Source organism: Schistocerca nitens, chromosome 8 (assembly GCF_023898315.1).
Source record: "Schistocerca nitens isolate TAMUIC-IGC-003100 chromosome 8, iqSchNite1.1, whole genome shotgun sequence".
Lineage (NCBI taxonomy): Eukaryota > Metazoa > Arthropoda > Insecta > Orthoptera > Acrididae > Schistocerca > Schistocerca nitens.
This window is the reverse complement of record NC_064621.1, coordinates 28,309,735-28,334,641: the sequence shown is the minus strand read 5'-3', so window position 1 is coordinate 28,334,641 and position 24,907 is coordinate 28,309,735. Positions and strand designations below refer to the sequence as shown.

At 39.0% G+C, this 24,907-nt stretch overlaps 1 protein-coding gene across 4 annotated transcripts in view; it reads right to left on the bottom strand.

The window, feature by feature from the left end:
- The window catches only part of LOC126198840 (GRAM domain-containing protein 2A-like), a 274,175-nt gene that overhangs the window by 9,328 nt on the left and 239,940 nt on the right, over positions 1–24,907 (bottom strand). For 3 of the 4 annotated variants that reach the window (XM_049935419.1, XM_049935421.1, XM_049935422.1), the window contains 4 exons: positions 15,569–15,672; positions 9,010–9,216; positions 8,071–8,200; positions 3,236–3,464 (listed from right to left, as the gene is read on the bottom strand). In XM_049935419.1, coding sequence (XP_049791376.1) covers positions 3,236–3,464; positions 8,071–8,200; positions 9,010–9,216; positions 15,569–15,672 — 670 coding nt within the window. The remainder of the gene's footprint in view (positions 1–3,235; positions 3,465–8,070; positions 8,201–9,009; positions 9,217–15,568; positions 15,673–24,907) is intronic. The other variant, XM_049935420.1, reaches the window with a different exon arrangement.

Sequence of the window (24,907 nt, the reverse complement as noted above, 5' to 3'; positions counted from 1 at the left end):
GTTACTGCTCGATGTTTGACAGTAAACTATTATAGAGGTGAAACTTCCTGGCAGATTAAAACTGTGTGCCCGACCGAGTCTCGAACTCGGGACCTTTGCCTTTCGCGGGCAAGTGCTCTACCATCTGAGCTACCTCTATTATAGAGGTATGTGGATGTTTGCCTGCAACCTATTAATGAGGCTTATCGAAAGTTAAACAATAGTTAACTGGCCATATTAAATATTTATATGGGGGGAGGGGGTTGTAAAGAGTGAAAGTAAAGAACTGTGGAACACAAATGTGCACCTGTCGGCTACATCATTTAAAGTAGTCAGTGTTGAACTGCCAAACCCCATTTTTCAGCCAGTGTAGCAACGCACTATGTTGACACCAAGGACACCAAATGAAAAAATAAAGCAGGCGAACGTCACAAAATCCTGGTTGTGTGTAAAGTATACCAACAGTATGACAAAATCAATGTCTTCACTGCACTGTAGAAGTGGTAATGTTACCAATGTATGCCACTGAATCTGAATTACTAAGTATGATTTTCCAAAATTCCTTCACCAAAGAAGGTGACATAAATATTCCAGAATTCGAATCAAGAATAGCTGCCTACTTCAGTAATTTGGCAGAAGATACTCTCGGTGTTGCAAAGCAACTAACATTACTTAACGAAGGCAGGTATTCCAACCAAATGGAATGCCAAGTAGGTTTCATTCAAAGTATTCTCATGAAAAAGCTCTATTTTTAGCAATCATATACAACCGCTTACATGGCCAAAGATCCAAACCTAAGGGCTGAAAAACTGCACAAGGTCACACTAGTACACAAGACAGGAAACAGAAGTAATCTGTTGAATCATAAACCCATTTCACTGATAACAATTTTTTGTGGGATTCTGGAATGCATAATGTGTTCCAACACTACGGAACATTACCAAGGAAACACTATCAACACACAACAAGCATGAATTCATAAATTATTATTCTTGCGAAACAACAGATTCTTTATTAACAGGAAGCAATTAATGCTATCAACAGGGGATATTGAATTAAGTACACACTTCTAGATTTTTGAGAAAGCTTTTGACACAGTTCCCAGTTCCTCACAAGTGGCTTCTACCCAAATTGTTTGCCTATGGAGTATCATGTCAGCTGTGTGATCTCATTCCTGGTTTCCTGTCACAAAGGTCACAAACTGTAGTAATTGATGGAATATCGTCTGGTGAAATGCAAGTGATACCTAGAGTTCCCAAGGAAGTATTATCAGCCCTCTGTTATTCTTGATCTATATAAATGACGTAGGAGACAATCTGAGCAATCCTTTTAGATTGTCTTCAGAAGTTAAAAACAAATTGCATGATGATTTACTCAAGGTATCTACATGGTGTGAAAAGTGCCAACTGACCCTAAATGATAAAAAAAGTGAGGTCGGCCACTCTAATATTAAAAAATTTTCATTGGTCACATGATGAACCACACAAATTTGAAGGTTGTTGATTCAATTACTACATACCTGGCGATACAACAGCAAAAAATTTAACATCTGAACAACAACATTGAAAATGTTGTTAAGAAGGCAAACCAAAAAATTCATTTTACTGGCAGAACACTTAGAAAATGAAACAATCTACTAATGGGACTGCCTACGCTACACTGGTCCCTCTTCTGGAGTACTGCTGTGCAATGTAGGGTCGTTACCATATAGGATGAACGGACAATATTGAAGAAGTTCAAATAATTTTGGCCTGTTCTTTGTTACTGCTAAATACTGTCAAGGATAGTATAAGTAAGTCAGAGTGGCAATAATTAAAACAAAGGCTTTTTGTTGTGGTGAGATCTTTTCATGAAATTTCAATCACCAACTTTCTCCTCCACATGCCAAAATATTTACTTGATTCTCAGCTAGAAAGAAATGAAAATCAGTATGAAGTAGAGCAATCAGAGCTTGCATGGGAAAAGACTCATTTTTCCCCTCGTGCTATTCAAGAGTGGAATGGTAGAGAAATATTCAATGTGATTTTATGAACCCTCTACCACACAGTTAACTGTTGAATAGTCATATGGATATGTACCTGTATGTAGATGCAAAGAGTAGTGGATGTTTCTGCGGAATTAATTCCTTTTTCATCTTAGCTACATTACAACAGAACAGCATTCATTATAGCCAGCAACCTAATCTGGATGCAACAAAATGAGATTGATTACCAAGTGGAACTGATATTTTCCACTAATCCACATAATGGTACCACCTCAGTTTATTATCCAACTGGATCCCTAGAACTCCACACACGGACACTGTTCTTTACTTCTGCTACCTCCAAGCCGTTTTCATTTGGGGCTGGATAATTTGAGTCCTTGAAGATTAAAAGAGAAGCTACTGACTGTAAATCAGAAGTAAACTTTTTGCATTATTCTCATGGCTGTGTATGATACAGATATGTCTGGGCCCTTGATCAATATACTTGTGCCATAAGCAAATAATACAGTTTTTGAAGAATCCTGTAATGTCCAGAGCAAATCATTTACCCAGATCAAGAACAGGAATGAATCGAGCACTGAGCCTTGCAGGAAACAAATTTAATGTTTCTCCAGTCTTAAATGAATCGAGCACTGAGCCTTGCAGAAAACAAATTTAATGTTTCTCCAGTCTTAAATTAGCATAATTACTACTCTTACGAATAAGACTCATACAAGGAAATACCTTTAACATCTTAACGGTTTAATCTGTCAAGTAGAATCTGCTGGTCAACACAATTGGAGGCCTTGACAAGAAAATACCAACAAGATAGTTTCTTTTTTTTTTTTATTCTTTTTCTAGCTCCACCAGAACAAAGTTCGTGAAATTATATGCTACTTCCCTCATAGAAAAGTGTTTATGGAAGCCAAACAGAGCTGCATTCTCAGAATGTGTTCTGTTATAAGCAAACATTTCAAAATTTGAGAACAAATGAAGACTGGAGATGGATTTATAATTACAGGCCAGTTGTTTATCTCTACTTTTATCACACTCGATCAGTTCTATAGTATGTCTTCAATTATCTACGTTTCAGCACTAAAGTAGATCATATACTTCCTCAACGCATCAACTAAACACAGAGGAATGCTTCAAAATCGGCACACGATTTTAGTACTTTTGTTGAAAGTACTGTACAATACACATGTAATGAACTAATAATTTAATGTCCTAAAAATCAGCAATAAGATGAGAGTAAATCTATGTGAGATGGATACCTATGAGAAATCCACCTACCTTGTTGTTATAAGTGGATGCTCTGTGAACTGGCTCTGTATTTTCGAAATTCGATACAGTAAGAAAGCAGCAGATAAGAACAGCAGTACAAGCAGTCCAGTCGAAACAATGAGCAGCCATTTAGAACGAGGCAAGCCCACTATTGCATGCTTGGGGCTAGATTTAACTGGCAGCTTTATGTGCTTTCCACCAATTACAAGGTTGCCATTTGGTAGTTTTGTACAGCCTGCTGCAAAAGAACAATCCCAATTGTTTTACTTTGCTAGGATTTTACATCTTTATATTGAAAAAATGAAAAGAATGATAGTATATAAACATGTTAAAGGCACAAACATAACTTAATTTCTTACATGAATAACAACAACAAATAAAGTTCCCACCCCTTCTGTCAAGCTTACCTTTTCCAAATGAGTCTTGGAAGAAAGAATTTTTCAAAAATAAAAATTTTACTTTGAATATTAAGTGTTTTTCTTTGAGACCTGTTGTTAATAACAGATGTAGATGCAAAAGTTTTAGTTCCTTTAGTGTCATTTCTCTTTAAAGAGTATGCAGTGTCAGCTGTTGCAGAGATAGATCACCTGTCGTATTTACATTCCCAACAGTACTCTTTCCTTGGCATGTACAAAGACTAATGTGCTTGCTTCAAGTCAGTTCTTGCAGTAAAGCCACACTAGTCTTATTGCCAGCAGGCAGCACAACATATTCACAGTTTGTCATCTCTGCTTCTTGGTTTTGCCTTCAGAGTTGACACCAATAACAGACATGTTTCATTTTATTGTTCTATATATAAACATTATCTTTCTCTTAAGTCGTATTATTAGGAATACCCAGCTTATCTTTTAAGTTCTACAAAAATTATATATCCAGTTCATAATTTTATCTGCCAGTTTGCATGAGACTATGATAGTGTAATTGCAGAAACAACTGCCATTAAAAGACCGTAGTATTCTGACACACTGTATTTACTTACTCAGACACCAAGATGCCAAGACGAGGGAAAAAAAACAACATTCATAGCCGGTGGGGACCCTATCATTCCAGTGTCAGAGTGAGATGCCCCTCATCTCTATCCTTCCCCACCTACATATCTTTTATTCCTGTGCAAGAAACCAATAATTTGAAAAGATAGAAATAGTTTTTTCCACTTTTTAAATGTGTTTATTGGCAGTAATGCAGTTTCATGCCCTGAAGTATGTACTGGTCAGAAACACTGTGTCTCTGCAATTTTATAACATTTTCCCATGAATTTCCCCTTTGGTAGTGAATATTTAGTAAAAATTAAAAGCTGATAGGCACTTTTGATCGACATTACTCCATACACACTGACTACTGCAGCAATTACATCATAATGTGTTTTAATCCATTTCTTCTGTGAATAAACTGCTGCATCTCTGAGCTCCTACGATTCAATTTTTGTGAAAGAATAATGTAAAATGCCCTCATCACAACTATATTATGTTATTTGCAAGTAATCATTCATTTAACATGGCTCCTTTTGAAATAAACTCTCTTCTAGAAGAATAATTTTTCCTCAAAGTTAGTTTGCTAATACTGCAAACATAAGACTACCCTCTACACTGCACTACACACAGCAGAAATTTCTTCCAACTGTACAAATAGACTGTGTGCGTCACCAACAGAAGTATTAAAATACTAACAATTAATTGCTGAAGCGTTCACAACAAAGGACCAGAGTTTGAAGCGCTTTTAAAAAGCACTGAAGTTCACATAATACTAGGTACAGAAAGCTGGTTGAAGCCTGAAACTGATAGCAGTGAGATCGTGGGGAAAATTTAAGTGTATATCCAAAGGACAGGCAAATGGAAGTAGTGCCTTTGTCGCAGTAGACAAGAAAGTCAAATCCACTGAGATAGAAACTGAAGCTGCATGTGAAACTGTTTGGCCAAGACTTGGTATCAGGAGTGGTCATAAAATGATGGTAAGATTCTTTTTCAGCCACCAGACTGATCTCCTGATGTAGCTGAAAACTTCCAAGAAAACCTCAGTACACTTTCATGTAAGTTCCCCAATCATACTGTAATCATCAGCAGAGACTTTAGTCATCCAACAATTAATTGGGAAAATTACAGTTTCGTTAGTGTTGGATGTGATAAGACATTCTGTGTATCATTACTTAACACTTTCTCTGAAAACTGCCTAGAATTGATAGGAACCCCACTCATAATGAGTTGTAATGGGAAAATATAGATCTGACCCCCTATTTAGGATGTCCACAGCAACACTAGTATCAGTGACCAGATATGGTTGTGACAATAATGATTCCCAACGTATAAATGAAAACTAAAAGAAGCAGGAAGATATATATATGTTCAGTAACCTAGATAAAAAATCAATAGGATCATACCTCAGTGAGGAACATCAAACTTTCAGCACAGGGCAGGAGCATGCAGAGGAACTCTGGCTAAAGTTTAAAAGAATAGTTGACGGTGCACTGAATAGATATATACCCAGCAGATCAGTTCATAATGGGAGCGAACCTCCACAGTATACAGCCACTGTAAAGAAACTTCTGAAGAAACAGAGATTACTGTTTAGTAGGTGTAAAACAAAATGTAGGGCTATAGATAGAGGGCTGCTGAATGAAATGCTTTTGGCTGTCAAGAGAGCAATGCATGATGCATTCAATGACTACCACAGCAGAATATTGTCAAATGAAGTTTCACAGAACCCAAATAAATTCTGGTCATATGTAAAGGCTGTTAGTGGCACCAAAACTGGTGTTCAGTCCCTATCAAATGGGACAGGAACTAAAACTGAGGGTAGCAAACCAAAAGCTGAAACGTTCAACTCCGTTTTCGAATACTTGTTTACAATGGAAAGTCCAAGAGAATTGCTCCAGTTTAAGCTCTGTACCACTGAAAAGATGAATGGAATAAGTATTACAGTCAGTGATGTTGAGAAACAGCTAAAATAGTTAAAATTGAACGAAGCTTCAGGGCCTGATGGAATCTCTGTCAGATTCTATATTGAACTTGCAGACGAGTTAGCCCCTCTTCTCACTATAATCTATCGTAGATTGCTCAAAAAAGAACTGTGCACTGTTCGTGGAAAAAGGCACAGGTCACACCTCTCTACAAGAAATGATCCACAAAACTACCGTCCAATATCCCTGTTATCGAGTTCTTTGAGAATCTCAGAACATATTCTGAGTGCAAACATAATGATGATCTTGAACAGAATGACCTCCTCAATGCCAACCAACATGGATTTCATAAACATTAATCATCTGAAACCTAACTCGCACTTTCCTCGCGTGACATATTGAAAGCTTTGGATCAAGAAAACCAGGTAGATGCAGTATTTCTTGATTTCTGAAAAAGTAGTTGACTCAGTGCTGCACCTATGCTTATTATCAACAGTATGATAGTATGGGGTATCAAGTGGAATTTGTGACTGGATTGAGAACTTTTTGGTAGCGAGGACATAGCATGTTATCTTCGATAGTGTGACACCATCAGTTGTGCTGCAGGGAAGTGTGTTGAGACCCTTGCTGTTCATGTTGTATATTAATGACCTTGCAGATAATATTAATAGTAAAATCAGGATTTTTTAAGTTAATGTAGTTATCTATAATGAAGTGCTATCTGAGAGAAGCTGCATAAATATTCAGTCAGATCTTGATAAGATTTCAACACGAGCCACAGAGTGGCAACTTGCTCTAAATGTTCAGAAATGTAAAACTGTGCACTTCGCAAAACGAAAAAACATAATAGCCTACGACTATAATATCAAAGAGTCACTGTTGGAATCTGCCAATTCATACCGATACTTGGGTGTAACATTTTGTAGGAATATGAAGTGGAACAATCACATAGGTTCAGTTGTGGGTAAAGCAGATTGTAGACTTTAGTTTATTGGTAGGATACTGGGGAAATGCAGACGGTCTACAAATCACACGTGCAACCGGTTCTAGAATATTGTTCAAATGTGTGGGACCCATACCAGAGAGTCTTAATAGAGGATATTGAATGTATACAGAGAAGGGCAGCAGGAATGGTCACAGGTTTGTTTGAGCCATGAAAGAGTGCCAGGGAGATACTGAAGAAAGTGAACTGGAAGACTCTTGAAGATAGACATAAACTATCCTGAGAAAGTCTACTAACAAAGTTTCAAGAACCAGCTTTAAATGATGATTCTAGGAGTATACTACAACCCCATATGTATCACTCATAAATGGATCATGAAAATAAGATTATTCTAATCACTGACACACAGAGGCATTCGAACAGTCATTCTTTCTGCACTCCATATGTGAATGGAACAGGAAAAAACCCTAATAACTAGTAACATTGGGACCTACTCTCTGCCACACACCTAACAGCGGTTTGCATTGTATAGATGCAGATGAATAGTTAATGTTAAAGCATTGTTTCTTCTTCTTTGTGGCACCTGTCTAGTGAACTGAACTGTTTCAATTTTTTTTTACTCTCATTTGTTTGGAAAGACTGCAATATTTCTTGCAAGATGACTGCAAATATAATTATAAGTGGACATCTTCATATTGTTTTCAGGTGGATACCTCTGTTAAAAGGGAGTGGTTGTGCAAATTGTCATTTATTTTTTGATGTGCTGCTCCCTTCCTCCTCCCTCCTCCTCCTCCTCCTCCTTCTTCTTCTTCGAGATATCAGTATCAGTGTTAGTAATGGCTTAGCAGCAGCTGTCGAGGCAGAGAAGCTGCCTCTATTTACATCATACAGGTATTTGATTAAATTGTTTACTTATGATATTTTAAACACAACAAACAATAATTTATGTTGTTTAGCCTTAAAGCATGCTAACATCTTTCTAAATTGCAGTTGTGGTTAAACACCTACCTTCTGGCTGATTTATGTTTGTGTTGCATTCAAGAGATGATGGAGCACAAGATCTATCACTGCCAGAAACAGATGAATCGTCGTCATCTTTCACATCTCCACTTGCTGAATCCACCTCATCTTTCATAACCTTTAGAAAAAAAATCTTATGTATGAATATAAATATTGTTTATAGGTGCAGGGAATGTGTAAGGAATATAGGTAATAAAATACATAAGCTGTTTGAGATAACGTTCAGGCTACCAAATATTAAATTCAGTTATATTATTGTGACTATATTGCACACGAGTTATAAAATATTAATGACACTGATGATTAGATAAGAGGAGTTGTTTGTAGATTTCTCATTCTACAATATCACCACAATACATATAACACCCTCCAGATGCTTGACTACGTCCGCAGAAAAATATGTATTTATGTGACAAGCTGCAGTCACATCTTATGAAGTTTGTTTTACTTTCAACAACATATGAAATGAAAGATGGCACAAAATACAAAAGTAAATTCATATTTGACTTAGTTATTTTATGGTTAAGTACAAATTCAGTAGCCTGCAATTGGAATCCCCAAGGATCTTAAAATTTCTATAGGAGTTTAAGTCACTGGATCTCCCAGTAACTGGCTTAATAGATCAGTTCTCAGGTTGGAGGCTGGCAAGAGCAATCTACTTCTATTAGAATCACACTTAGTAAAGCACTGTCTGTTCAAACCAAACATGGATTTAGGACATCTTTACTTGAAAACACTACAGCTATCACTTTTGATGAATAATCGGTGTCTGCATACACACAATACCTTACTCGATACTGATATCATCGTTGACTCATGATCTGGACCAAATCATGAAATTCTGTATATTCATGGAGGTGCAGAAAAATGAATTTAATACTTAAAACCTGAAATAGACTAAGTAAAGAAAACTACCTTACTATTTACCTGTTCAATAGGAAGCAAGTTTCCCTGGGGGTCAGGCTGCTGAGCTGCTTTCCAAACTTGCGTCATTAGTCGATGGGTGGAATCTCGTGACAGCAGAGAGCCAAACACGTGCTTTCCTTCTGCAGTGGAAACGCCAACAGCATTTGGTATAATGTATGCGGTCTTCTCTTTACTGATCTTCGTTACTGATACTGTGGGAATGAGCAACTGAAATAAAAAGAAAAGAAATCGTGGCTTACATGTTCATGTGACTGCACATTGCTGATTGGCAAAGTTATTTGTTGCACGAAGTGATTACGTCTCTTAAGCTGGAAGAACAGAAATCTGCAAGCAAGGGTCAAAGATTTATGTCATTTTTAAAATAGTGCCTATGCTCCAAAATTAGCATTACAGTTATCTCAATAGGAATGGTATCAATCGTGAACCAATCATTTTGTTTTCACATGACAAGACGTTGAAGCTGGTTGGCATATTGCTGAATGAAATATCCAGACATAAATATACACTATGTTCCCTAAAGTGTCTCAAAAGCTATTACTGACCATTGCAAAGACACTGTAAATGTAATTAATCGTCTGTCACCTGCTTTTGCCACTATCTTCAATTATGGGCAAGGATTTCTGTAAGTCCTATATGATGAGGGCAAAATTTTGTTCCATTCTTCCTGAAACATGCTGAGGTTTTTTTTTTTTTTTTTTTACGTGCCATTCTTCTGCTAACGGAGTTAATTTTTCTGTCGAGTGGGGGGGAGGGGGGACTTCAACATACTCTTCTTTTACTAAATTCCACTGTTGCTACAGCACACACTGGAATCTGCCCAGTTAACACATTCTAATCTGGGGACACCACTTGTTTTGCGACTCCTCACTCTATTAGCCACATTCCACCATTCCATACGCCAATGACTGCCTGCCTGACATCACTCTTACAAGATGATGTGTATTTGCTCTTTCATTACTCATCAGATTTCTTTGTAATTGGCATTTTTAACTGACATGTAACAGAAACCATGTGACAATGATGTCTAGTGGCTAGTTCATCAGTATGTTTCACAGTTAGGTGTTACTATCTGGTAATTCTTTAGTTCTTGCTACATAATGACTGTGTTTAATACTTCCCTGATAGTTTCACAATATCATCACTAATAACTGACCTGAGTACATGTATGTTCTGTGAAATCTCTACAATGAAATGTAGTACGTTTATGTCTCCAACAACCAGATTTCATTATGAATGAAAATACACAGGACACTGGTGTAGTGTTCTACAAAATATTTATTACAGTATTTACTTTACAAACCATTATTTGGCTATTATGACATCATTAGGTATATATTGTACCATCATTAGGTACAAAGATAAGTGTGTGTTGCTGTGAAATTTTAGAATCAAATATTTTAAAGAAGTGGATCTACAGAGTATCTTGCTTTCCAGAGATAACAACTGCAAATGTTTGATTCAGTGCTAAAATGACCGATATTATTTCAAGGACAGTGTGATATACGATTATTTAGCTTAAAACTATACCAACAATTGTCTGAAAAGAAAATAATAAACTTTAGCGAGATATTCCTAGTGAGTGGCTGAACAAAATGGTCTTGCTTTTAACAGGTCTTACATTACAAACAGATAAGATACACTAATGAAATTGAAGTAACAATAAAAGAAAAAATGGGAATGTGAGTAAGGGGGGTAACCTAGAAAATGTCCGGAATAGAATTATGAGTAGTAAATGATGTTAGAAGTGGAGAGTAATGGAACTCCATCAGGTCATTCAGTAACAAGCAAAGTGGGCAAATGGTATTGTTTATTATTTTCCAGTAGTCTCAAGGTAGTTCATCTTCCTCTCTTTATTCATGTGGTGTAAGATCTCATGTCACACTTTGTAAATGTGGCTGCCTCTAAGCAGGTGGTCGGCAAAAGTGGAGTCAGTTTCTACGTTTCCATCTTCAAGTGGGCACATACTGCTCTGCCATATTGACTTACATAGAATCTGACACAATTACAAGTGATTTTGCATATTCCACTCTTTCCCAAGGCTGATTTGCTGTTTCGAACATTGTCAAAATGTGTCCAACAGTGTTGCGCACATAAAATTGGGTTTTGAAGTCCCTGGACTTCAACTTTCTGCCTACATTCAGAGAGACTTTTCCTAAACATGGAATTCTGCACAATTTACTGTGGTCTTGCGAGGCAGGTTGAGAATAGGGTAAAGAAGATAGTACACCCCCCCCCCCCCCCCATGCAGGAATGTAGCCATTGTTTGATGCTATTTTGTTTGACTGCATTTAATTCAATTTGGAAGTTGTCATGACTTGTGGAGATAAATGTTGGGTGACGCAACATTGACTGAAAGGCAGCATGTTTATCCCAGATGGGACTGATATTACAGATGAAACAGCACTTTTGAATGATGGGCTGTAGCTATTAATTTGAATAGGTGTTTTAGTAAGAATATTCTACAAGAATGAATATTGTTGTGTAGTAGCTTGATTGAATTTCCGTAGCAGAACATTGGGATTGGGGGGGGGGGGGGGCAGGCCTTAAACTTTATTGACACGTGTAGTGACAGTGCTATGTTATGGAAAAGTACTCCCCTTTGTGATAATGATGCATTTAGTAATACAATAGTCTATCACATAATAAGAAATGAAGAGCTGTGGCATAAGCTGAACCTGCTAACAGCTAAAATATCCACTTGGAAACTGCAAGCATACATGGCCGAGAGAGAACCAAGAAGAGGCCATACATCACAATAACGAGACTCACCACGACAAAAAATCTACCAACAACAACCTTCCGGAAGCAGCCTTGGAGATGATTACACCCATCTCCCAATATCTAAACCTTGGGTGGCACAGTAGAGCAGTCCCTGTGAATTCTGAGTTTCACCTGAGCTCACGGGGGGTGACCATCCACACAGATGAGAAGTCCAGCTCATACCAAGTACTGTAGTGTTGTGTAGTGTGGTGTTGTGTGGTGTTGTGTGGTGCTGTAAAGCAGTGTAGTCCAGATTTATAAATTACAAAATCTGTGATCTACTAATGCTGCAAATTGCACAGTGTAATACACCACTAGTGTGTGCCTCACGGATTCTAGATGAATCTGCACCAGATGGCCAAATGAAAATTTTTATTCATAGATCTTCTATGTAAGTTTTTTCTCTTAAATAGTATAATGCTCAGTTATTACTCACGCAGTTGAAATTATGTTCATGCCAATTCATGTGCAGCATTCACCTTATTCTTTTATATTGGTAATGAACCATGGACCTTGCCATTGATGAGGAGGCTTGTGTGCCTCAGCGATACAGATAGCCGTACCGTAGGTGCAACAACAACAGAGGGGTATCTGTTGAGAGGCCAGGGGCAACAGTCTGGATGATTGACTGATCTAGCCTTTTAACACTAACCAAACCGGCCTTTCTGTGCTGGTACAATGAACGGCTGAAAGCAAGGCGAAACGACAGCCGCAATTTTTCCAGAGGACATGCAGCTTTACTGTATGGTTAAATGATGATGGTGTTCCCTTGGGTAAAATATTCCGGAGGTAAAATAGTCCCCGATTCGGATCTCCGGACCGGGACTACTCAGGAGGACATCGTTATCATGAGAAAGAAAACTGACATTCTACGCATTGGAGCATGGAATGTCAGACTCCTTAATTGGGCAGGTAGGTTAGAAAATTTTAAAAGGGGTGAATACAGGGTTATAAATACAAAATCAAATAGGGGTAATGCAGGAGCAGGTTTAATAATGAACTTAAAAAAAATAGGAATGCAGGTAAGCTACTACAAACAGCATAGTGAACACATTATTGTGGCCAAGATAGATACGAAGCCCACACCTACCACAGTAGCACAAGTTTATAGGCAACTAGCTCCGCAGATGGATGAAGAGATTGATGAAATGTATGAAGAGATGAAAGAAATTATTCAGATAGTGAAGGAAGACTAAAATTTAATAGTCATGGGTGACTGGAATTCGAAAGTAGGAAAAGGAAGAGAAGAAAAGTAGTAGGCTAGGTGAATATGGAATGGGGGTAGGGAATGAAAGATGAAGCTGCCTGGTAGAATTTCGCACAGAGTATAACTTAATCATAGTTAACACTTCATTCAAGAAACATGAAAGAAGATCGTGTACACATGGTAGAGGCCTGAAGACACTGGAAGGTTTCAGATAGATTATATAATGGTAAGACAGAGATTTAGGAGCCAGGGTTTAAATTGTAAGACATTTCCAGGGGCAGATGTGGACTCTGACCACAATCTATTGGTTATGAACTGTAGGTTAAAACTGAAGAAACTGCAAAAAGGTGGGAATTTAAGAAGATAGAACCTGGATAAACTGAAAGAACCAGAGGTTGTAGAGTGTTTCAGGGAGAGCATTGGGGAAAGATTGACAAGAACAGGGGAAAGAAACACAGTAGAAAAAGAATGGATAGCTTTGAGAGATTAAATAGTGAAGGCAGCAGAGGATAAAGTAGGTATAAAGACAAGGGCTAGCAGAAATACTTGGGTAACAGAAGAAGTATTGAATTTAACTGATGAAAGGAGAAAATATAAAAATGTGGTAAATGAAGCAGGCAGAAAGGAATACAAATGTCTCAATAATGAGATCAACAGGAAGTGCAAAATGGCTAAGCGGGGATGGCTAGAGGACAAATGAAAGGATGTAGAGGCATATATCACTAGGGGTAAGACAGACATTGCCAACAGGAAAATAGAGACACCTTTGGAGAAAAGAGAACCACTTGTATGAATATCAAGAGCTCAGATGGAAACCCAGTTCTAAGCAAAGAAGGGAAAGCAGAAAGGTGGAAGGAGTATATAAAGGGCTTATACAAGGGCTATGTACTTGAGGTCAATATTATGGAAATGGAAGAGGATGTAGATGAAGAGGATGTAGATGAAGATGAAATGGGAGATATGATACTGCGTGAAGAGTTTGACAGAGCACTGAAAGACCTAAGCCGGAACAAGGCCCCGGGAGTAGACAACATTCCATTAGAACTACTGATAGCCTTGGGAGAGCCAGCCCTGACAAAACTCTACCATCTGGTGAGCAAGATGTATGATACAGGTGAAATACCCTCAGACTTCAAGAAGAATATAATAATTCCAATCTCAAAGAAAGCAGGTGTTGACAGATGTGAAAATTACCGAACTATCAGTTTAATAAGCCACGGTTGCAAAATACTAACACGAATTCTTTACAGACGAATGGAAAAACTGGTAGAAGCCGAACTCGGGGAAGATCAGTTTGGATTCCGTAGAAATTTTGAAACACGTGAGGCAATACTGACCATATGATTTATCTTAGATAATAGATTAAGGAAAGGCAAACCTACGTTTCTAGCATTTGTAGACTTAGAGAAAGCTTTTGACAGTGTTGACTGGAATACTCTCTTTCAGACTCTGAACGTGGTAGGGGTAAAATACAGGGAGCGAAAGGCTATTTACAATTTGTACAGAAACCAGATGGCAGTTATAAAGAGTCGAGGGGCATGAAAGGGAAGCAGTGGTTGGGAAGGGAATGAGACAGGGTTGTAGCCTATCCCCGATGTTATTCACTCTTTATATTGAGCAAGCAGTAAAGGAAACAAAAGAAAAATTCGGAGTAGGTATTAAAATCCATGGAGAAGAAATAAAAACTTTGAGGTTCGCCGATGATATTGTAATTCTGTCATAAACAGCAAAGGACCTGGAAGAGCAGCTGTACGGAATGGACAGTGTCTTGAAAGGAGGAAATAAAATGAACATCAACAAAAGCTAAACGAGGATAATGGAATGTAGTCGAATTAAATCAAGTGATGCTGAGGAAATTAGATTAGGAAATGGGACACTTAAAGTAGTAAAGGAGTTTTGCTATTTGGGGAGGAAAATAACTGATGATGGTCGAAGTAGAGAGGATATAAAATGTAGACTGGCAATGGCAAGGAAAGCATTTCTGAAGAAGAGAAATTTGTTAACATCGAGTATAGATTTAAGTGTCATGAAGTCGTTTCTGAAAGTATTTGTATGGAGTGTGACCATGTATGGAATTGAAACATGGACGATAAACAGTTTGGACAAGAAGAGAATAGAAGTTTTCGAAATGTGGTGCTACAGAAGAATGCTGAAGATTAGATGGATTGATCACATAACTAATGAGGAGGTACTGAATAGAATTAGGGAGAAGAGAAATTTGTGGCACACTTTGACTAGCAGAAGGGATCGGTTGGTAGGAATGTTCTGAGGCATCAAGGGATCACCAATTTAGTATTGGAGGGCAGCGTGGAGGGTAAAAATCATAAAGGGAGACCAAGAATGAATACACTAAGCAGATTCAGAAGGATGTAGGTTGCAGTAGGTATTGGGAGATGATGAAGCTTGCACAGTATAGAGTAGCATGGAGAGCTGCATCAAACCAGTCTCTAAACTAAAAACAACAACAGCAAACTGAAAGACAATGTAAGCTTTCACCAGATTTATTCATGTACAAAGCTGCAATTGCTTCACTGTTTGATGGTAAAAGTAATATTTTACATGACTAAAGGCATGTGGCCAGCTATGTCTTACCTTTGTAACGTATCCAAACACGTTGGAATAGAATGCAAAATAGTTCTTGGTAATATACAGATGACCCTGAAGAAGTATATCACCGACCAGAGCACAGGAATAATCTGAAACAAAAAGGTAACAATCGCTTACATTATCCTGGCAAGCTCAACAGTTATTATCATATAAACACAAAACTGCACCTTCCCAGTGATTAAAAACTTTGTTCTCCTACTTTGTACCTGAATCTCAAATCTTAAACTCTTAGTATTTTACAAACTGAGCTATCAAGGCACACCTGAATGACCAGTTCATAGCTTCAGGCTGCCGTAACATTTCCAGTATGCATATGGCTCTTGCTATATGTTTTTAGTTTATCCTGTAGTCTTTGACAGATGGAAAATTACAGGAAAGGGTCGTTATAGACAATATGTCTAAGAGTTCATCATAAATAAGGAAAATAATTTTTTGGTGTCACAAAATAGAAGCATTCAGTTAAAAAGTAGTAAGGACTTAATGATTCCAATTCAACCAGTTAAAGGCTATGTCAAATCTGACACACACACACACACACACACACACACACACACACACACACAGAGAGAGAGAGAGAGAGAGAGAGAGAGAGAGAGAGAGAGAGAACAGCAAAGTTCCATCAGAAATAAGAAAGCTTATTTTTAAATATATCTATTTTGTTGCGTGTAGAACAAGATACCATAGCTTACACAGTGTGGGATCCAAGTGACTTAAGATATTAACTCATGTTTGTGAAGTGTGTCATCATTAGCTTTTTCAAGGTTTCCTCAAAAGTGTGTCACAAAAAAAAGGAAATTATCGCGTGGTGAACAGGTAGTGGAAGATACACATTTCAATATTTAAACTCTTTAATGTTCTATTACGGATCAGATAAGTTGTCATGGTAGAAACTACTGTTCTTAAGTCTGTATGTAAATCAACATGAGTTTCTACGGACATTTTTCCTAGCGTGTAGCCTATACCCGCATGTCACACTCTTTTTACGTTTGGGGCACACCAAAGTATGTTTCAACGTTTAGAGACAACTCTAAATGTTATTCTTTTCCTAGATGCAAAAAGCAAACACATAAGGTACATACAATACATGTTTTAATTGTGGAACGACTGTAAGATACGTTACAAATATATTACTCCAAGTAATTATTTGGAACTACCGTCAATTTTTTTATATACTAGATATTTTATCTGTGGAAGATTAGAAGGCATTAAAAATCTAACTCACCTGATACATATTAGTAACACTGAAATGTGTCGCTATAGTGCTATACACAAGGCAGTTCAGAGATGCTGGCCTATGCCTGTACTACAGGAACAAGAAGTTGTTTTCTTTTCAAGCACTGCTAAGTCTCTAACTTACTGTTCAAAATCAGACAGTTCTGAAAACTCAGTATCTGTTTCATTTTACACGTAATCTTCCATAGTCGTCGGCAAATCAGTTTGAGTATGATATGGATACTACTGTTAATAACCGGTGAAAGGTTTCGTTTTGTTCCCATGTTTTATTATATGTGACTTACAACTCTCAATTGTTCTGGCAATTTATGAAGTGAACAGGCCCCCATTAAGTTGTACTGGAACAACATACTAGACCAGGTAATTAAGCAAATTGTCTCCATGACAAGTCGTGAATACGCATCTCCATACGGAATCACGAAAAAAATGCATGTAAAACGAACGAAAGAACCGAATTACCAGCCCGTTTAGATCCAATGTATACAAAATCTATTAAGTAAATATTGCGATGCTATAATTTCTGCGAAAGAATGCATAAAACTAATGTAAAATGTACGGTTTCGATTATATTTGACATTTTAGTTGGCTCTGTAGGCTACATGAACTAGTAATACAGAACAAGTCAAGTCAAGGAAAATAATATTAGACGACCAATTTTTCCACGATAATTTTGGATATCATGTGTGTACTAAGTTTTCTATTTTCCATGGACAATTGGTTGTATATAATATTTCAGCCTTCAATTTAGTGGCAAATGATGTGTTCATTTCAATGCTTAAAAATGGCGAATAAATAAAAGTGCAAATTTTTATCGTATGACATAAATCAAAATACAACACTTATCGATACCCGTACGCCAGACTTAAAAGTGAAGACCCATATTTCTTTTCTAAGAGTGTAATTTCTACCTAAGTGTCTTCCTCTGTTCTTACACTAATTTATAACAACACAGGTAACGGAAACTTCTAGGTGGGACAATACGCAAAATGAAGGAAACGGCACCACTCGGCTATAGTGGACTAATTAATGTTTGATACAAGTAGCAGAAAAAAGTATTCACACTTTTTCTAGTAAAGGTATACACATTCTCGCACCTGTCCAGACAGACACCCACTCCCGCAACAGAGAGAGAGAGAGAGAGAGAGAGAGAGAGAGAGAGAGAGAGAGAGAGAGAACACTTTTTAGTAATAGTAAAAGGGCACGAACCCAAGTTAGTGTGAATGTTTTCTGTTACACGCGTTTCTATGCTCCACACGCCAGTTCGCTTACACTATTTTTAGCTTGGTCAAGGGCCTTTGCTTATCAATAGAAAAGCCAAGGTTGGTGAGAAAGTGTGCTTTTTTATTCCCCAAGAATAGAAAATGATGTCCTAATTGATGAGCCACACCTGGCCTAAGAGGAAGAGGACATCTATTTCGAAGATTAGCTTGTTTAACATGAGATGTTGGTATTAGTCGAAATTTGGCACAATTGTCCTATAGCAGGTCGAAATCAATTTTCAATCAAAATCAATACCAACACAAAGCTACACATTGTTCCTAATGAATTAAGTTATGGTACGCAGTAGTGATTTATTGTAGTTGTAACAGAAATAATTGGAAAACCATGGCGTTTAGTATATTGACGAATTAGCTTTATTGCATAATAGCTCGATTTTTCATAGACACACAATGCTTCAATTAAGATACTAGTTGGATAATGACGTAAAAACAGATCATATTTGTGCACATTTACCGCTTTGTACATTTTACAGTCGGCTTCTCCAGTTTGCCATATGGGGCTTTGTAACGTGTTGCAACTTAAGTTTCGTCTGTGTCGGCTAACGAAACGACTTTATTTCGCTCTAGTGACTGTTCTGCGGGATTCGACCTTCCATATTTTCAATTAACACACAACTGCCCCCCGAAAGTGTAAGTGTGGATCGTGGTCTGTCGGTGCCCTATGCTCAGAGCTACTGGCCCATCATCTGCAACAACTGTCTTCTTTTCTCATGAGAAGTCATAAGCGTATCTTTAGCTCAAAATCACCTTCCCTAATCATGACTGCGGCATTTTACAAGTGCTCGCTACCTATATAACATTACCGCTTTAGCTTATGCTACGTTCGCATGGGACGTGGATACGAAAGCTTTCCACTGTTCCGCAGTAGCTTTCGTGTATTTGCCCGCGCCCCCACCTGTTGTTGCTAGTCCACTCGGACTGACGTTTCTACTAAGTTGTGTCAGTTGATCGCTTGAACCCGACCATACACGAGCACCGTATGGAAAGAAGTTGCGTTTCAGTCGCTGCTGAAGCATAAGATCAGCTACCCAAATAAAAGCAGAAGAAAATTTCGTGGTGGATTAGGAAGTGTGTTCTAGACAGGAAATCAAGGCCACATAATTTTGTTGACGTGAAACTCAGTAAATGATACCCAGATAATTTAAAGAAACATACTATAAATGTCTGGGATGAGTTTCATCACTGACTTGTAAATCAGATACCAATATGCTACTAAATGCTAAAGCAAAAATTCAAGTGACTTTGCGCTATTCAGCCTCAGGAGACCTCTTCGAACAACCGAGAATTCTTATTACGTGACCGAAAAATACATACAACCCTAGTCTACCTGAGTACAAATACAGAACCCACAGTTTTTGCGAACGTAGCATAAGCTAAAGCGGTAATGTTATATAGGTAGCGAACACTTGTAAAATGCTGCAGTCATGATAAGGGAAGGTGGTTTTGAGCTAAAGATAGGCTTATGACTTCTCAGTAGAAAAGAAGACAGTTATTATTCTATCACTCAACCAGTTATGACATGACTTACGCCAACTAACGACTGCAAGTCAAGCAGGTCTGCTACGACGTGCAGGAAAGTATTGAGCTGAATCTGTGCCATTGCAAGAGACGTCAAAGCTGTACACCCCTTCGGTGAAACTACCTTTCTACTACTTCTGCTACATGAACTTGTCAAATATTACGTCTTTCATAAAAACGAAGCAAGTACTGTAAAATATTACTTAAATGAGCTACTAAAAATATTGCGTACACAAATTAAATGGATTTTTGTTTCAACTATGAATTGTATAAAATTTCTAAAGAAATCGAAAGCAAAAATCTATGTATTATTGGTTATGGCATCTACTGTGTACTGGTTTCAGTACCACGAGATCTAAATAATTTTATTTGCTCTTCATTAATTATTAATTAGAAATTAAAGGGTTTTAATTGTGAGTTAAGAACGTATCCTTTCCCAGGAATTGTTTTTTGTTATAATTTTACTTTACGTTACCTTGCGTTGAGTGAAGCACACTAGCGTATTTGCTTCAGCACCCACTCGACAAACTCTGCAGTCTTACCGTGTAACGAAGCAGCAGCAAGAAAGAGCTCCAATGTTGCATACGAGCGAGGGGTGCAAGCAGCAGGTGTGTGAATCAAGCACACGCAAGACATGACAGCGATGGACGTCTGCTGGGTTGGTCGCTTCTCTGTGCTACTTGGAGATGACACTGTGGACAACAGCGTGCAGGCCCAGGGAGCGGCTTCTTCTCGCAGATGGAACACACAGCGAGAGCGGTACGAAAACTCCCACTCGTCTTCTGAGTCACGCAAAGTGTGCGTTATTACTTTTTCGTTTCCTTTAGCCAGCCATTTCCTATAATCTCTCTACGACTGCGCTCTTTGCGGGGGAAGGGGGTTTATCACGCAAAGTCGCCAACCCCTTCGGTAAGCCCTGATGACGGGCGAGTCAAAATCGTCTACCGTGAAGGCATTTGGTGAGCCTTCACGCTTGCCGCGGATGTCATAGGGTTTCCTAGAGCACTGTGTATGCAGTGCTTTAGGATTTTCCACAACACCCCGTTCACGCGGGTAGCAGTCCACGGATGCGTTTCTCACGCTAACGTGTGACGGCACCTGGGGAAGCACCCCTAAGAGCTGGTGCGGTTTTTCTAGCCAAGAACTGAAGGGATGGCGAAAATTTAGTCGAACGCCAGGAGAGAAAATACGAAAAGTGGTTGTACGGAGCCGAGCGTACCAGAAAGGCCTTAGCAACCGGTACAGGCCGGCAAGTGTCGGAGTGCCAAACGAGAGCTAACTGTCCGGCCGCAGTTCACCAGGGTCGTGACTTGGCACACGCCCCGCTCGCGTGAGGCGCCAGCCGTCTGCCGGCTCCCCTCGGTACGCGAGTGCCCGTGCGATAGGAGACTCAAAGTGCGCCAGTGTTACTACTACTACTTGGCGTGAGGTTCGCAAGAGCCCCTTTGGTTGTGCACTTTTTAGGGGGCTCCTGCGCATGCGTAACTGGCGTCACGTAACATCCTTGTGGACCAAATACAGACGGAATTGATCAACAACGTGCACTGTTAACGGCGTGTACAGACAGCTATACTGCGTTCATCATAAGAACAAACCTCGTGTAAACATTACACCACGTATTCTTCCGCGTTTGCGAGAACCTCATTGGATTTCGTTTCACGTGGAGCGGAAGCCAAGCTGTCTCGAGTACAGTCAAGTACGATAACGAGGATACGTTTTATATGCTGTGCTTTACACACTCATCGACTAGGCGAAAATACGGGGCAACAGCTTTACCGGCGCGTTTAACTTTAACAGCGCTGACCAGCCAGGTGACCCAGCTAATCTGCAGTTATGTGAACAGTTGCAGTAAAGACGTAAAAAGAAACGAGCAGAGAACAATATAGCTTTGAATGTCATTTAATTTTGAAACAGAAGGAAATTATATATAGTAAAACTCTGGCGATACGCTTGTTACGTGATCGGACGGAAAACAACACGCTCTCGATTTTAGGTAATATAATATTGTAATTAAAAACAAGAGTGATAAGAATTCCTGACTTTAACAATGGTAATTTTTGTGCATGAGCTATGTGCGCCGGAAAAGCGCACTGATGGGATTTTACCACGTGGTTGAATATTGGAGCCAGTCGTCTGGTAATCTCAACTCCTTCCATATCGGAGTCTGAGCAATACATTTCAGTACTGCTACGTCGATACCGAGCCACCAAAAAGTCCACACGTCCTCCTCCTCTCTTATGACGGGTTGTAATGCATTTCGCCATCATCCGGGGCAGTGACGTGTCACAGGGCTTGGTGCATTAGTTCCATTACGTTTGGCAACTTAAATGTCTCGTTATTTCTCGCGACAGATTCCTTAAGTTGGCTTCAGATCAATTCTGTTGGGTTCAGATTGTAGTGATAAGGTGGCAATAGTAAAAATGCAAAATGTGTAGAGTGTGCTTGACGCCCTGAAAACTGTTGTTTCCTGTGTGCCTACGACACTTATCACTCTTCCTCGTGTGAGACGATGTGGTCTCACACGAGGAAGACCTATAAAGCAGTGGGCATATTCAAACAGAGAGTATTCGATTTTTGATTTTTCATTTTTCTCTAAATAGCTTCATTTTGTAATGATTTTATAAAAGATCGGTAATTAAGAATGCGTTAATCAAGGCTAGTGAAGATGTAGGTCTAAGGATAAGTGAAGACAAAACTAAATAGCTGGTTACTACTAGAATGCCAACAGCAGTAGATCAGGAAATGTTAAGAGTTGGAGACATGCAGTTTGAAAAAGTGAACACATTTAAGCATCTAGGCGTGGACATCACGTCGAGAAATGAGATTGAATCCGAACTGAAGAAGAGATTACGGGCGGGAAATGCGTGCTACTTCTCACTAAGTAGATTACTTTGATCACGGATATTGTCTAGGAATTTAAAGATTAGAATATACAAAACTATTATTCTACCACTTATGCTGTATGGATGTGAGACTTGGTCTCTCACTGTGCAAAATGAAATGCCGTTTCGAGTATTTGAAAACAAAATTTTGAGGAAAATTTTCAGAGCAAGAAGGGATGACATTACGGAGAGTGGCGAAAACTGCATAACGAAGACGTTCACGAACTCTATTCAAGCCCTGACATAATCAGTATTATTAAATCACGTAGGCTGCGATGGGCGGGTCACGTAGCTCGAATGGATGAGGGCAGGGCAGCGCGCAGAGTACTGTAGGGCACCTAGAGGGAAACAGTCCTGTGGGGAGACCGAGGCGTAGATGGGAGGACAATGTGAAGGCTGATTTGAGGAGCCTAGGTATTGAAGGTGAATGGAAGGAAATAGCCCAAGACAGGGACAGACGGCGAAAATACGTTGCTACGGTAATGGACTCTCGAGTCCGCTATGACCAGTGAGTGAGTGAGAGTGAATTAAGAATGTGTATTTTCCATTAATACCAGAGTTTTGCGTGCGATATGTTATTAGAAACTAGAAGACGTTCATTTTTTCTTGATAACGATGGTTAAATATAAGTTAATTGCCATATATTTGATGAGTTTCATATTTAAATGATTTATGTATTCAAACCGAACAAAATGGGTTTCGAACCGTAGCCGTCAATCACACCCGTGTGAAAGGCTTTCACGCTACCGCTTACGCTACACATTAAACATGACTTCACTCGCTTATCCAAAAAACGTCAAAGCTGATTTTTCTCTGTAATATTTTGAAAACATTAAGAACAACTTGTTTCTAGCCGTTAATGGTGTTCCGCGTGCGCGTTTCATTACAAAGCAGGAAGCAGTGTCTTCCATTTTCACCATACGTATGAACAGCGAGACAAATACAGGACAAGTAGTGTTAAAGCCCGTTACAGAGACTGTGACTGTAACTGTACACGATTTTTTAAATGAAAATTACGTAGCTAAAGCAGGATTACGAAAAACGTTGATGGCTGTTAATACATCAGAATATATTTAAGTTTCATACACAGTGACAGTAATAAGATTTCTAATACATACATTAAGTTGGACCTGCTTCCAAGAGCGGAACAACGCCAGTGTACGAGAGTTATGACTGCTGACCAATCATCGCGTTTGTGTTTGCTTACATCAGGTTTATTCTTATGAAGAACGCCTCACATGGACTCGCCTACAAGTTTACGTCACTGCAGCAGACTTCAGCTGTGCCAGTTCACTCACTGGTAGTAAAATTAGTATATGTTGTCTTGGCTACTGGAAGTTTTTCCCAACTGAAACATAGATTGCTACTTTTGAGTTCTCAATACGAGAAAGTTCAGTCCAATGTGTTGGTTTTTTCTCCGTCGCGAATAAGGAAAGAATTCGCTACATCATAGCAACTTCTACTTTCGCTTCATATGACTTTATACACGGTATGTGTTACAGTTATTCTGATAATGTGTGTGAAATCCTATGGGACTTAACTGCTAAGGTCATCATCAGTCCCTAAGCTTACACCCTACTTAACCTAAAATTATCCTAAGGACAAACACACACACCCATGCCCGAGGGAGGACTCGAACCTCCGCCGGGATCAGCCGCACAGTCCATGACTGCAGCGCCTCAGGCAGCTCGGCTAATCCCACGCGGCATAGTTATTCTGATAGAAAAACCTAGTTTGTGGCGACTCTCGAGTGAGATATAGTATATTAAGTTTTGAATTTTATAATACAGTAATCCATCTGAGGCGCTGAGAACCATAAACACCATCGTCGACTGTGATACTGTAGCATGTATTCATGCTTCTGACATCAGTTGACCTTCTGGTGGGTCAGGTTTACCTGTGCTGCAGGCCAACATTGTGTAAATGAACATTCACGAAAAGCTCTTAAAAATGGTGAAGAGCACTATGGGACTTCTGAGGTCATCAGTCCCCTAGAACCTAACTAACCTAAGGACGTCACACACATCGAAGCCCGAGGCAGGATTCGAACCTGCGACCGTAGCGGTCGCGCGGTTCCAGACTGTAGGGCCTACAACCGCTCCGCGAAAAGCTGTCTCACGATTCACTTACATGTTGGGCTTACGGTTCTAGCGCCTCATTTGTATTCTGGTCAAGTGACCATGTTGGTAGATATTACTGCTCGAATTTAACCATTTCCACAAACGGCAGTTTGTCTTTGCAGATGGGTGTTTACTGTGCAGGAATCGGCATTCTTGTGCAGTGTCAGCGTGAATTCTGTTACATCTGTTTTAAGAAAAGAAAATTACCAGAAAAAGTTAGCTGCAAAGGAATTAGGGCCTCCCAGACCAGGTCCGCGGACTGAGAAAGTGACGAAATCAAATAACCGTGGC